Source organism: Peromyscus leucopus, chromosome 7 (assembly GCF_004664715.2).
Source record: "Peromyscus leucopus breed LL Stock chromosome 7, UCI_PerLeu_2.1, whole genome shotgun sequence".
In the NCBI taxonomy this organism is placed as follows: Eukaryota; Metazoa; Chordata; class Mammalia; order Rodentia; family Cricetidae; genus Peromyscus; species Peromyscus leucopus.
This window is the reverse complement of record NC_051069.1, coordinates 29,265,455-29,279,682: the sequence shown is the minus strand read 5'-3', so window position 1 is coordinate 29,279,682 and position 14,228 is coordinate 29,265,455. Positions and strand designations below refer to the sequence as shown.

Sequence of the window (14,228 nt, the reverse complement as noted above, 5' to 3'; positions counted from 1 at the left end):
TAAAAGGGTAGGCAGAAAGAGAAGAGACTGGGGAATAGATCATTTCCAGCCTGGTAGGAAAGCGTGGAGGAACATTAAGCCTTCCCTAAAATCTGAAAGCTGGTATGACACCTTCTCCCGTGACGTGGCCCCTCTGTCTCAGTCCTTCCAAGCTGCCAGGACCTGTCACATTCCAGTCCACTTCTTTCCTTGCGCCATCGGCTCCAAACAGGCGTGCTTTTGCTCCACGTGGTTCTCTGTATATACTGGTTGCCTGGGAGACCCGCGCTGGGCGGGGCTCTATTGACGCCATAATAAGAACAAGCCAATAGCCGTGACGTATACCAGTGACGCGACGCGGGGTGTGGCTTTCCCGGCCGGGCGCAATGAGGCGGCTGCCCGCTGGGTGGCGCCGATTTCCCGGGGAGGTCCTTTCTGGGCCCCCGGCGGAGGTGGGGGAGAGGCGGGCAGGCACCGAGCGAGGCCAGGGAGCCCTCTGCGTCAGCCACTGCTCGCTGCACCGCGCCAGTACCAGCCAGGACTCATCCGCAGCTCCATGCTTGTGCCGGGTTCGACTCGTCCATCCTCCGAGAAGGGGCAGGTACGTGCCACCTGTCGCAGATCGGGGAAGGGGAAAGACAGGGTCGGTGCCAGCTCGGAGGCTCGGAAAGTAGGGTGTCAACGACAGCCTGGGCAGTCCGGACATGAGAAATGTAGGGCGAGGGCCAGCTGTGCGGGGGAACTCCAGCTGTGGGTGCCAGTGTGTGAGAGGGGCTGCCAGCTGCCAGCTCAGGGTGCCAGGAAGAGCCATCTGTGTGCTGATCAATGTGTTCTGAGGAAACACGGCTACCGCGGGTACAGGTCTCCGCGCCCCGTGTGGTGTGTGGCCTGAGGATGACGCCTGGACCCTGGCACCCCCTCTCCCCACGTGTGCATGCAGCTACCTACCTCCCTCGCTGTTGTCAGACCTCCTGGAACTGTCTCTGGTCAGTTTTCCAAAGCGGGGGAAGGGGGTTTAGGGGGAAGCCAGCAGTTAAGCGGAAGGGAAAATTTTCCACCAATCCCAAGGCAGAAAGAGGCAACTTTAAAATTCTCACCAATCCCAAAGCAAACGCAGCCATGCCGTGTTCCCTGACAAGCAGTTTGCCAAGCCGGAGTCGTGGCCAACCCCTTCTGGCTCTTCTGAGGAAGAAGAACTCCTAGCTCTTGACCCCAGTGCTTTTGAGAATGAGGTTGAGTTGAAGATCCCCCCATAGGGGCTGCTTGTCTCTGCAAACATAGGCATAAGCACACACACACACACACACACCAATCAACCCACAAAACCAGGGGCATGGAGAACTGGTAGATGGGCTAGGGTGGGGGTGTCCCCGACTTTGATGCTGTAAATGCATGCCACTCTGGAATGAGGATTGGAATGAGGGCGTCCTCTGAAGTACATCATCAAGACCCAGTCTGAGTCAGTACCCTGTGCTGAGACAGGGTGGAGGCACCAGCCCCAGGGCCTTCCAGTCTTCTGGGAAGAGCCATCAAGAAACAGAAGAATCACCTTGGAAGCAGACAGGTGCACCAAGGCCAGAGAGGCCCTCCTCTAGTAATCCTGTCCAGCCTGCCTTTGCCGCCCGGGAACCCTGAGCTCTCCAACAGGTAGACTGGAACCACCCCTCTGGGGCTAGGCAGTTTCCCGGCAGCCCGGGGAAGCCACACTTGCTATTATTATTATTATTATTATTATTATTATTATTATTATTTCTGAACAAAGGGGAGAGGAGCCCAAGTGGGCTTGGCCTGTTGCCTTGGGAAGGTGGCAAGATTCGTCTGCTCTTTCCATCTTGGGGATGTGGACCAGTTCAGAAAACCACAGGGCTGGTCTCTGGTATCAGAGCAATCCCCTGAGGGGTGGCCTGAGGCCTTTTTCTTCTAGGAAAGGTTGCCTGCTACTACTAACATTAGCAGCAATTAGCTAAGAAGTGGAAATAGTCAATAAGATTGCCATTTATTGAACTCTTGCTATGTTCAAGGAAGCTTAAAACTATTATTTTATCATCATTGTGAGGCATACCATATCACTACTGTTGTTATTATTCATGGTTTGTTTGTTTGTTTGTTTGTTTGGGGTTTTTTTTTTGGTTTTTCGAGACAGTGTTTTCTGGGTAGCCCTGGCTGTCTGCTTTGTAGACCAGGCTGGCCTTCAACTCAGAGATCCTCCTGCCTCTGCCTCCCGCTGGGATTAAAGGCTTGTGTGCCACCACCCCAGGCTCAAGTATTCGTGTTTTACAAATTACATAGCTAAGATTCAGAGAGCTTAAGTGCTCTTGCAAGCGATCTTAGATCCATTAAGGGGAAGAATGGGAATTCAGGTCTAGACCAGAAGTCCACCATTTAAAAAAAAAAAAAGTAGTGGACTGAAACCTGAGTACTGGCCCTGAGCACCTCTCTCTGCCCATGTGTCCTGGAGCTAGGTCCTCCCCATCTCAGAGTTCCCCAGGCTGGACCAGCAGTTTAGCCTGTTCCTGTTCGCTCTGCTCGTGACTGACAGCTTTGAGAATCCGCCTTCCCCACGTCTGGGACTCCAGTCCAGCCCCAGCCCTCTGCTCTACTCCCCTTGGTCCTTCCTGTTTTACTTCCAAATATCCCCTCCCAGGATTCTAGCTAGCTCTCCCCGGCTATCACCCGGCCCCTGGGCATCGGGTGGAAGGTGGGCATGCCACTGCCCCTTTAATTCTCCTGGGGCTTGGAATGCAAGTGAGTTGCCATCTCTGCGAGGTCAGATAAGATACTATATATATCTAGCTAGCGTAACCTGAGCTCCGGATTACCCAGCTCCAGTTAGACTCCTGCTTCTGGACTCTACACTGCAGTCCCTTCCCTGCTGGGAAAGAAGGCCCCAGCTCTCCCATCCAGCACCCCTGGACACAGGTCAGTAGCTCTCCCTTTGGTCTCTGAGCTTCAAGGGCAGCCGAGTGACCCAAGTAAGCCCTGAGTGAGTTTGGAGGAGCATGATAGACGCCACCCACTGGCCTGGTGTGTGCTGTAACCAAGCCCAAACGCTCCTTACGATACGGAACAGAAGACAGCTGAAACCCTAATGGGAGCGAGATGGGATTCTCTCCAGAGAAGGGCGCACTGGGAAGGTACCTGGGCACAGGGGGATGGGAAAGAGGATTGAAAGCTAACTCTGCTTCCAGGAAACCTGTTTCTTTGCCTTTTCTGGACTTACAGAGATATCCACCCCAAATTATATATTATGTATTATATATCCTATAGCAATGCCTCCTGGGCCTACCCACTTCCTCTCCGCGAGTCAGGATGGTTCTTGTAATCTCTTCCATCTCGGATCTTTGTCTTACCTCCTCATCTCCCCTCCCCAAGTTTTAAGGCACCTTCTAAAGCCAAGAGAAATAGAGACACAAATTCCTTTGCATCACCCCCCCCCAAAGCCGAGAGGATCCTATGATAAGTGGGTGGACTGCTGAGAACCAGCCTTGAATAGAGAGAGAGGTGCTAGCAACAGGTCAGAGGTCAGAGGTCAGGCTGGGGCTCCAGGGGCCTGAGAGGACAGAGGGTATGACACATAGCGTATGCCACCCCTGTCCTCTTGTCCTTTTCTCCACACCTGCCAGGGTGGACACTTGGGGCCCGGAAGAGTAGCAAGGGATCCAAGCTGCCAGGAAGAAAGGTCACCGACTATGACAGGGTCCCCTCTCACCTGGCTTACCCCTCCGGTCAGCACATTCTGATGCAGTTAGCAAGCAGCTTTGGGAAGCTCTGAGGTCACCACGGTGGAGGTTCCCAAGCACCTAGTGAGACCGACTGGGACTCCCCAGTGACCTGAACATCTGGGTGGGAGGAAAGGAACTTAGTGCTGTTTGGGTGTGCCCGTGAAGTTTGTCTTGGGGGGAACGGGAGGCCTCTGTCAGGTAGTCGCAAAGCCACAGATGTGGATATGCTTTCGCCTCAGGAAGGCGAGTCCATGTGAACAGAAAGGGGCATGGAGTCTGTTGAGATGTGGGGCACCATCACCCATCCCCTGCCTCCAGGGCCAGGAGTGCCTGGGATTCTTGAGGTTTAAGCCCCTCCCCTAGCTGGGCAGGTTAGGGAGCCATTCACGTGAGCGACAGGAAATGACAGTGACTGATGACAGTGACTTGATGCCAGGAGGTTGGCTGCCTCGAGGGAACAGGGTTCGTTTCAACCCCTGACTCACCTAATGTGGGTACCCAGGGAGTGGGCTAAGCGGCAGCCAGGGGGAAAAGGCTCAGGGATCTGTCCACAGCCAGGTTGGGGCCCAGGAGCCTGTGCTGGGGTAGATGCCAGTGCCAGGGGACACACAGAGCTTGGCACAGCCGGTGAAATGGAGGCCTCTCTCACCATCTCGCGGCTGATCAGTATTGTGCTGTGGCTCAGGTTGCCACCAGGCTTCGTTTTCATTCACCTACAGTGGAAAATCCAGGGGCTGCTCCTGCAGGAAGGAGTCTCTCCTAGATAGATGGACAGCTGCATCCTAGAGGGGTCCTCTCTCGACTCCACAGGCCCACGGTCCTGCTCCAGGGACAGGGGATCGCTTCAGAGCGACTGGAGAGGACAGAGAGCAGGTCCCATCCAGCTTTAGTCCTACAGTAGTCCTGGGAGATGGTCCACATTCCTTGCAGAAAGAATTCTTTCCTTATCTGCAAGCAGACATATTGTTAGCATCCGCTGCTGAGAGCTGCTGGTGGACTGAGTTAATACACTACAGCCCAAGTCAGTGCGGTTTTAAATGTTAAAACCTTCAGAAAGACGAACGATAAAAACTTCATTTGAAAGTTTCACTATTAGGTAGGTGTGGTGGCTCGTACTTATAATCCCAGCACTTGGGACATGAGACAAGATAGAAAGTTTGAGGCCAGCCTAGACTACAAAGTAAGATCTGTCCCCCAAATCCACTGTTTAAATTTTGTGCCCATTTAGAATGATGGCTATCCTTTCCATTTTAGTTTAATGTTAACAGTGTAACCTCCGCAATTACGTTTATAAGCCGGAGTATCTATACATCTGAAAAAGGTCAAGCTTGCGTCTACACTAAGACTTCTAGGACTCTACATCCGAGCACACTGCCAAGAAGGTAGGGAGGACCACTATGCATATGGTATGAGGCTGCCCGGCAGATAAAACCAGAAGCTCCATACGAGCTCCTCAGTGAGCTTGGTGCCTGGGCTATAGGTGTGGGGGACCAGCTGGCTGGGAGCCACCGCTGCATGACTCCGGGGGTCCCCACAGGAAGCTGAATGCACCCTATGCCAGACAATGCCAGCATGCCAGTTTCTGGGGAAAACGTTGCAAAATGATGGGCAATCTCTGAAGGGAGGCGACAACCCCTCTGTAAAGATGCCATGAACAAGGAGCACGGGTTGGGGCTCCCCGCTGTGGTCCAAGGTGGCAGGCACCTGGGGAGGCACAGCCAGGAGCCACATGCCTGAACTTGCTAGTTGTGGATAAACAATGAAAGGAGCCAGGCAGCAGAGGCCCCACACTGGACAGGGAGGAGTATGGGGGATCCCAGCCAATAGGCTGGCCTCCCACTGCCCCATGAAAGAGCCATTCAGTCCAGGCCGTTCCTGTGGCAACAGGGAGACTCGAAGCCATGTGAGTGCTGCCCTTCCTGTCCCTGTCTTGCTCAGCAAGGCCACAACCAGATCCCCAACTGAAGCTCCCGCCCGCCCGCCCGTGGTGCATTCTGTAGCCCCCAGGGAGAGCAGTACCAGGTAATGCCAAGAGATACCAACTTAAACGGTCTCTCACCTTTTCTCCATCAAGAGTAGGGTTTGGGGGTGGGGGAGAGATGTGCAAGGGAACCCTCTCCTGCCCCTGAGAACTGTGAGGCGGGCATCGGAGCTGAGTGGCAGTTTCCCTGAGGCTGTGACGGACGACGGGGTAACTGGTGGAACCGGCGGGGGAGGGGAGGGGAGAGGAGAGGCTTGGCCGTAGCCTGCCACACTGAAGCAGACAAGAGAGCTGGGATTAGGGAGCCCTCCCCAGGGTCCTGTGAGCTAGAAGATGTGGCTCCAGGTTCAGGCCTGAACAGTGCCAACGCTGTCTGTCCCTGTTGCTGTATCTTGTTTGGCCTGGGCACTTGTGCGTCATCCTCAGGGCTAAGAGAGGTCACAGGCTTGGGGCACTGCCCGCAGAATACCAATTTCCTAGGAGCCTGGGTCTGGGAGAAGGGAGGGAGAGCCGTGGGGAGGAGCCATGAGCTCATACCCTGGGGGTGGGGGCCAATCTGATTGGCTGCTGTAGGTCCCAGAGCCCAGCTCCTGAGACCTGGAGTCTCTTTGACTTTGCATTATTGATGGAGTTCTCCAAAGTGAAACAGAGCAGGATGGGGTCCCCTGCCCCCATCCCTAAGCCTCTGCCTGCACACACCCCCCACACACACACCCGTGGTTTCCCTCTGTCCCTGCTTCAAATCCTCTCCCAGTTACTATTTCCCCCAGCAAAGTGGAAGTTGCGTGGTAGAGACGGACAGCCTCTCTGATGCCAGCCGGGCCTGGACATTGCTGGCCGTCTCTGGCACAGTTGGGGGACACTGCTCTGTGACCACCAGTTCACCTCCCACCTCTACCTTGAGTAGCTTGAGTTTCTGTCACCTTCTGCCAAGCGCTCAGCATTTGGGGCTTGGCACACACTCCTCCCTGCCCTCGTAAGCTGGGCTGCTGGCCTAGGCAAGCTGCGGGCTGCTGGAGCCTGTGTCTGCTGAATGGCTAGATGTCTGCCCACTGCCCACCCTGGGGGTGGCAGAGGGAAACCTGGCGCCCAAGCTGAGGTTGGAGCCAGCCAAGCCAGGAGATGGCCAGCCCTGCCATTATTATAGACTACAAAGGGAGGAGCCGGGCTGCCTGGCTGGGGCTGCGGGAGGAGATAATAACCAGTGGTTGTTAAATGCTTTCACGTGTTATCATCTCACTTGTTCCTCACGACAACGAGATAGGAATCCCGATAATGATTATACTCATTTACACGTGAGGAAATTGGGCTCAAAGAGGTTAAAGAACGAGTGTAGGGGCTGGAGAGATGGCTCAGAGGTTAAGAGCACTGACTGCTCTTCCAGATAGACCTGAGTTCAATTCCCAGCGACCACAGGGTGGCTCACAACCATCTGTAATGAGATCTGGCGCCCTCTTCTGGCCAGCAGTCACATATGCTGTATAATAAATAAAAAGTAAATAAATAAATAAATAAATCTTTAAAAAAATACTCTTTAAAAAAAAGAACGAGTGTAATTTTGCTCAGCTAGCCTGTCATGGGGGCGGGGAGTCAAAGCCAACCCTGGGGGCCAGTGAGATGTCTCAGCAAGTAAAACAGCACTTGCCGCCAAACCTGACGACCCACATTCGAACCCCCAAACCTGCATAATGGAAAGACAGAACTGACTCCCATAAGTTGTCCTCTGACCTTCATATATGTGACATACACACACACACACACACACACACACACACACACACACATACGGGGGGGGGGGGATTTTTAAAAATCATATGCTACTCTGAGAGTCCTGGATAGGTCTCCACCCTGAGCCCCCGACTCAAGAGTCCCTGAAGAAAGGAGCCTAATTAATGCTCCTTGGCTCCTTGCTCCTTTCTCCAAAGCACCTTCTCCGCTCCTGCCCCATGGTGGAGGGGTTCTAGGCATCTCCAGACCAGCTTAGCTCTGATGAGGAATGGTAACAGCAAGGCTGAGGGGAAAGAGTGCTGGGCCACGACCTGGGCTCCAATCCTGACTCTAGATAGCATGTGAATTTGGGCGAACAAGCACCACTGTCCCTATCCGCACGATAGAGAAGTTAAAAAATGCATGATCTTTAGGACTGTCCAACCTCCACGTTCAGTGGTTAATCCGCAAAAACCTTCCATCTGGGAACGTCTTCTGCAGTACAGGATCTGGACTCTAGGGGGCGCCTCTTGCACAAGTCAAGGAACTCCAGGAGCAGTTTGGCACCTGCATGGGTAAGGAAACCTCCTAGGAGGCCATAGGCTCCTAAACTCCAGTTAGACTAGGCCAAACTCAGGGAAGAAAACAGTGTTCCCCTCACTGTGTGACCAAGCAGCAGGTGCCTGTGTCCAAGGGAGAGTACTGAGGTAGGTCTGGAGACCAAGGTCCAGCCCCCTGCCAGACATTCCCTCTCCACCTCCCTGGCTCACTTCCTCTCCTGAGACCCCTTTTTCCTCATGAGGAATCTGACTTGTGGTCGTCGTTGTCGGGACATTTCCAGGGGGCAGTCTATCCCTAAAGGAGTCCTGCTTGCCAACGGTAGGGAAGTGATTATAAATCAAAATGATTGTCCTCAGTCCACACAATGAGGGTGGGGTGGAGCCCTCCCAGGCCCCCACCAGCTCTGAAAGTTCCTGCCAAGACTTACAAGAAGACCCGGGTAGGATTTGGCTAGAGATTTCCCTATGATAGAGAGGGTTGGGGAACTGGAAAGGCAAGGCCTCTTGCATGTTTGGGTCTTAGAAGACTCAAGTGACCTCAACAGGCTGATACTGATTTGTGTGGGTTCATGGGTACACACAAGCCCATGTACATACCTGTTTGCATGTGTGTCTCTCTGTTTGTTTGTTTGTTTTGTTGTTGTTGTTGTTTGAGATGGGGTTTCTCTGTGTAGCTTTGCGCCTTTCCTGGAACTCACTTGGTAGCCCAGGCTGGCCTCGAACTCACAGAGATCCGCCTGAAGCTAGGCAGCCTCTTGTGGACAGGCCCTGAGTGGCCCCTGTTGGGCCCACGTGGTACAGAGAGCGCGCATGGAGTGAACCTCACCTTGCAGGACCCTTTGACAACGCTTTCTTTGTCTTTCAGCCCATGAGGCTCCCAGTACCCACTGAGTGCCACCCTGAAGGATGTCCCAGCTCTCCTCCACCCTGAAGCGCTATACAGAATCTTCCCGCTACACAGATGCCCCTTATGCCAAATCGGGCTATGGCACCTACACCCCCTCTTCCTATGGGGCCAACCTGGCCGCCTCCTTCCTGGAGAAGGAAAAACTTGGTTTCAAGCCGGTCTCCCCCACCACCTTCCTCCCACGGCCCCGAACCTACGGACCCTCCTCCATCCTGGACTATGACAGGGGCCGCCCCCTGCTGAGACCTGACATCATCGGGGGTTGTAAGCGGTCTGAGAGCCAGACCCGGGGCAATGAAAGGTCTTCAGGCATCGGACTCAATGGAGGCAGTGGATTCCCGTATGGAGTGTCCAGCAACTCCCTCAGCTACCTGCCCATGAATGCCCGAGACCCGGGGGTGACCCTGAGCCAGAAGAAATCGAACAGCCAATCAGATCTGGCTCGGGATTTTTCCAGCCTCCGGACCTCAGATAGCTACCGGACTTCAGATAGCTACCGGTCCTCAGATGGCTACCGGATAGACCCCGGGAACCTGGGCCGCAGCCCCATGCTGGCCCGCACGCGGAAGGAGCTCTGCGCCCTGCAGGGCCTCTACCAAGCAGCCAGCCGCTCTGAGTACCTAACGGACTACCTGGAGAACTGTGGTCGCAAGGGCAGTGCACCCCAGGTGCTCACGCAAGCCCCTCCCTCCCGAGTTCCTGAAGTCCTCAGTCCCACCTACCGACCAAGTGGCCGCTACACACTGTGGGAGAAGGGCAAGGGCCAGGCCTCCGGGCCCAGCCGCTCCAGTTCCCCAGGGCGAGACACCATGGTGAGTTTACTCTTGGGGGTCCCGTGATGGGCTGGGGAGACAGCCAGCGTTATAAAGGGCCGGGCTAGGAACAGGACTCCCAACCTGACTGATGATTGTGGGCAGCACTAGTGGAAACGAGCAAGAGAGGTCCTACCAGCGTGACCGGTGGCCCCATGGCGTGGAGCCAAGGGGAAGGGCTGACCCATGCTCCAAAGACCTTCTTCACACTTGGGGATGGTCCAAAGATGCTCTAGAACGTTCAGACACCCCTGTCTGCATTGCCCTTCCCACCCTGTGCTTTCCCATCCAGAATGTCAGGGTCCCAGGTAGGTCCTGGTCCATCCGGGGCTGGATGCCAGAGCGGAGGTGACCGCAATGCTCTCTGTGTGAAGAGAGCCATCCTCCCACCCCATCCCTGCTCTGGATGTTTCTCCTCTTGTCCAGGCATGAGATATCAAGAGCAGGAGGACACTTCCTCTGCCGCCGGCATTCAGATCCAGGGTATCCAAATAGTCAGATCTGGGTCTTTGGAGAAAATGGTGCAGGGTTTTTTGTCTGGGGATAGGGATGATCTCATACCTCAGTACTCCAGCCCTGACTGGGCTGGAATGAGGGAAGAGGCTATGCTGGAGATTGACCACGGGCTGGCATGGTCTCCCTCACATCTAATCCCTGAACACACCTCCCCTGGGGCAGTGACTACATTCCACCTCTCCTGTAGTGAGTGCTGTGTCCATTAGGTGGCGAGCGCTCAGAGATCTAAAATGATCCTATCTCTACCTCCCTCCCCGTGTGCCTCTGGCAACTCGGAGCTCAGCTGACCTGCTGATTGCATGGATGGATGGATGAGTGACTAGACTGGGGGGGGGGGAGCTGGGGGAAGGGAGGGGTGTGTGGGTGGATGGATTAATGGGCAGAACACTTACGTAGGCAAGCATGTGAGCAAGGGGGGGGGGGTGCTGTGTTCTCTGCTTTCCTTGTGTACCCCTCCCTCCTCATAGAACATACGTCCTCTGTAAATGAGAGCTACACCACCCCAGGAATGGCGCTTTGGAGGGTTTGTTCGGATAAACAGAGGAAACATTCAGGACCTGGGGCCATAGTTGGGTCACAAACTGTAAAATACGTCATGACGAAAGGTCTTGGGACAACTTTGGTCATAGTGCTTAAAGTGTTTCAGCCCTGCTAGGCCTTCTGGGAAGTATCATGGTAGATCCAAGAGCTGTGTCTCCCAGGACATTCCGACCCTAACAGTTAGGGTTGGCTACAGGCACGGGATGGAGTCGGGTGGGTCCACTTGGAACACGTCCAGCGTTGTTCACAGAGGTGAGGGGCAATGAAAGTGCTCCTCTCAGTGAGGGGGAGCCTCTGCTGGCTCTTCCTTTGCTCAGAAGAAAGGAACTCTTCTCATATATGCATGCTTCTCCATAGGGTCTGCAGGCATTAACAATTAGCAATCGGTTAACAATCCACCAGGTCCTCTGGAGTAAACGCTCTCAGGATAGTGCCTCAAAATCTGCCCTATCACAAGCTTCTCAGTCATTTCTGTTCTCCAAAGATGGCTTCTTTCTAAAACAACACATTTTTTTCACGGCTCTCTGCTTTCTGGCTCTGCACTCTACACCTAGCACTGGGTACTCTGCACCTGGAACACCAAGTACTCTGCACCTAGCACCGGATACTCTGCACCTGGAACACCGAGTACTCTGTATCTAGCACTGAGTACTCTGTACCTAGCACTGAGTACTCTGCACCTAGCACCTGGCTTTCTCAGGCAGCTTTCATAGCTTCAAAGCTTGTTTGCTCTTCTGCAAAATGAAAGCGCTCACAGTTGCCCTTACATAAATTACAGTCAGAGAGCCTGACACACGGCTGGTGCTCAGAAAAGGTCGGTCATCTTTGCACCTGGCCAGGTGTTTTAGGAGACAGTGAGAGCCATTCCCCGCCTCCGGTTCCCTTCAGGAAGTCCAGTCTTACCTGATTCCAACAGGAGGCAGGCTAGAGTGCTGGTGTCATGGGCGGCAGAGAAAGAAGAGGTCATCTGAGGATAAGCCAGGCTGTCCGTGACCCCTGAAAGACACAGTCTGACCCTTTCACCTTGGGTACCTACCTGCCTGCCCAGTTGTGTTCCCTCCTCTATGAAAGTGAATGACCACACCTACCTTGCCCACCTCCTAGGGATGCCACAAGGCTCAGCGCAAACAGTCTGAGTGTGGAGGCATCTCAAGCCACTAAAACAGTACCGGCCAACCTTAACTTGGGGCTTCACAGGTTCCACTGAGCGTGAGTAAAGAACCGGTGTGGAGAAATGGAGGCATCACTAACATGCCGGTGAGTTAGGGTGCAGCTCAGCCCTGGGGCTGTGAGACTCCATTTTCACTAAAAATGCAGAATGATGAGCCAGGAGCCACCAAGGTGTGAGGAATAAACCCACTATCCCAGTCAGGACTGCAAGCCAACCCAGGTGCCTCAGCCCTGCCGAGTCTAGAGCCAGAGAGCACCAACCCAGTCAGCCCCCCCCCCCTCCGCCCCACCTCTTCTGTTCCCTTCCCGGGGCCTATGGAAGGACAGGCTGTTCCCACTGATCACTGCCAGGCCTGTGCTTTAACCCTACAATCCTTTCTAATCCTCCTATGATCCACCCCCCCAGCTGCTCCCTGGCCAGCCCTGGCACCCTGCCTGCTGGCCTCGGGCCTGGCACTTGCCCCGCCCAGGCCTCACCTCCTCTCCCCGAGAAGAGCCAGGGGTTGGCCCAGGGCCCTTCGAACCAAGCATAGTCAGCAGGCTGGGTACCTGCCTCCTCCACACAGAACCAGGGACCTAGGGGCCCAGGTCTGGCCTAGAATGTCCTCTGATACACACACAGTCTCTCTCTGCTGGGGGACCTGTTTCTAGAAGTGATGGAATTCGAGTCTCTTGGTCCTGTTTGCCACTGGGGCTGCTGACTCATCTTCTGAAGCCTTGGGTTCCAGCTGTTCAGTGACAGGGAGATTATATAAGCCAGGGTCATGTGATCCACCTCTCGGGTGGGACTCTGGACTTGAATGGTGCCCCGCAGCGAGATCAAGTGGAGGATGGCAGTGAGTGCCCAAGAACTCCAGGACAAAAACTGGACCTTCCTCTCCTGTCTCTGCCTTCTCTCTCTGTTGACTCAGCCACACTGCACTGTGTACCTCTGCTCCCTTGGTTGTCCAGCGTGGCAGCCTGAGACCCTGGGGCCTGTCCTTACCTGGCCCACCCCAGCCAGGCTCAGCCACTCTGAGGGGGCCAGACTCCCTGAGGGTTTCAGTCTTGGGCCGAGAAGGTCATTCAGAGGAGACATTAAGCGAGAGTCCCCATTGGCTGGGGCAAGTCCTAGCTACTTAGGAGGGAAGGGCAGCAGGTTTGGGATTGACCATTAGAATCAGTGCAGTGCTAATATCCCCATCCTGTGAAGAGTCGCCGTGGGCTGTGACCTGGTCCACTCTTGCTTTATGCAGCTCCATTTTTCCACTGGTGTCCAGAACCCTCCATCCATCCCGTGTCTGTCAACACCTCCCCCTCCCCGACACACATACATCACACACACACACACACACACACACACACACACACACCACACACACACACACACACACACACACACACACACACACTCACACACACTCCAGGATGTCGCCATAAGTTAATATAGAGCTAGGGTGGGGCAAAGCAACATAGATTAATCCAAGCCCAGCAAAATGTTCCCTGCCCCTGGGGGAGCCGCTCCACTGACCATGGACCTCAGAAACAAACATCGTGTTCAGAGCTCAGAGCTGCACGTGCTCCCTCGGCCCCTCTTACCTCAGTGGAGACATAAAACTGGCACCGGAGACAGCTATAAGCAAGAGAAGGAAGTGTGTGGGCTTCTAGAATTTGGCTGGTTCAGTCCAGATTTCCTGGGGCTTGAAGGAGCACAGAACATTTGACCTGTGGGGGTCTAATTCGTACAAGGAAGTAGAGATCCCTGCAGCTGATGGGAAGGGTAAACTGACCCTGGCTCCTCCAGGTACACTCTGGGCTGGAAGCCCAGCCCCTCCCCCAAACTCAGAGCCCCCGCTTTTCCACGCCTCAATCAAGCCAGCCGTCTTGTTTCTGTGACAACGACAGACACAGGATCAGGGCCACCAGCCTTGAAACATCTCCCCGAGCCTAAGCAGCGTCACCTGGACAGAGCTGCCCACTGGGATCTGAAAGCAGCAGCAGATTGCTTCAGTCCCTGTCCTTGTAGAGCTAGCCCTGACTGAGGTAAAGAATCTGGCCTGCCCTACACCAGAGGGATGGGGGCCGTGGGGCTGCAGGCCTAGCCCACATCACTCTGTCTGTAATTTCAGCCTCAAGAGTCATGGAGCCTCAGCCCGATTCAGACCCCAAAGGACTATCTCCTTTTCACCCAGCCCACTTCAGAAAGTGGCTCTGACAGAAAGGGGTCTCGCAGAAAGTTGGCTCCTTGCGAAATAAGCTATAGATCTTTGTTGGCTGCGTTTTGCGGCAGCCAGACCTGCCGGACAAGACTGGACACTGTGAGTCTGTTTCCCTCACCCTAGATTTCTCAAAATA

The 14,228-nt window shown here is 54.6% G+C and overlaps 1 protein-coding gene across 2 annotated transcripts in view; it reads left to right on the top strand.

Moving 5' to 3' along the window:
• Positions 1-340: 340 nt before the first annotated feature.
• The window catches only part of Usp2 (ubiquitin specific peptidase 2), a 28,770-nt gene continuing 14,882 nt past the window's right edge, over positions 341-14,228 (top strand). The window contains exons 1-2 of one of the 2 annotated variants that reach the window (XM_028866324.2): positions 341-580; positions 8,815-9,668. In XM_028866324.2, the coding sequence (XP_028722157.1) occupies positions 8,856-9,668 (813 nt within the window). In that variant the 5' untranslated portion in view covers positions 341-580; positions 8,815-8,855. Of the gene's footprint in view, positions 581-2,791; positions 2,899-8,814; positions 9,669-14,228 lie in introns of those variants that run through there. The other variant, XM_028866325.2, reaches the window with a different exon arrangement.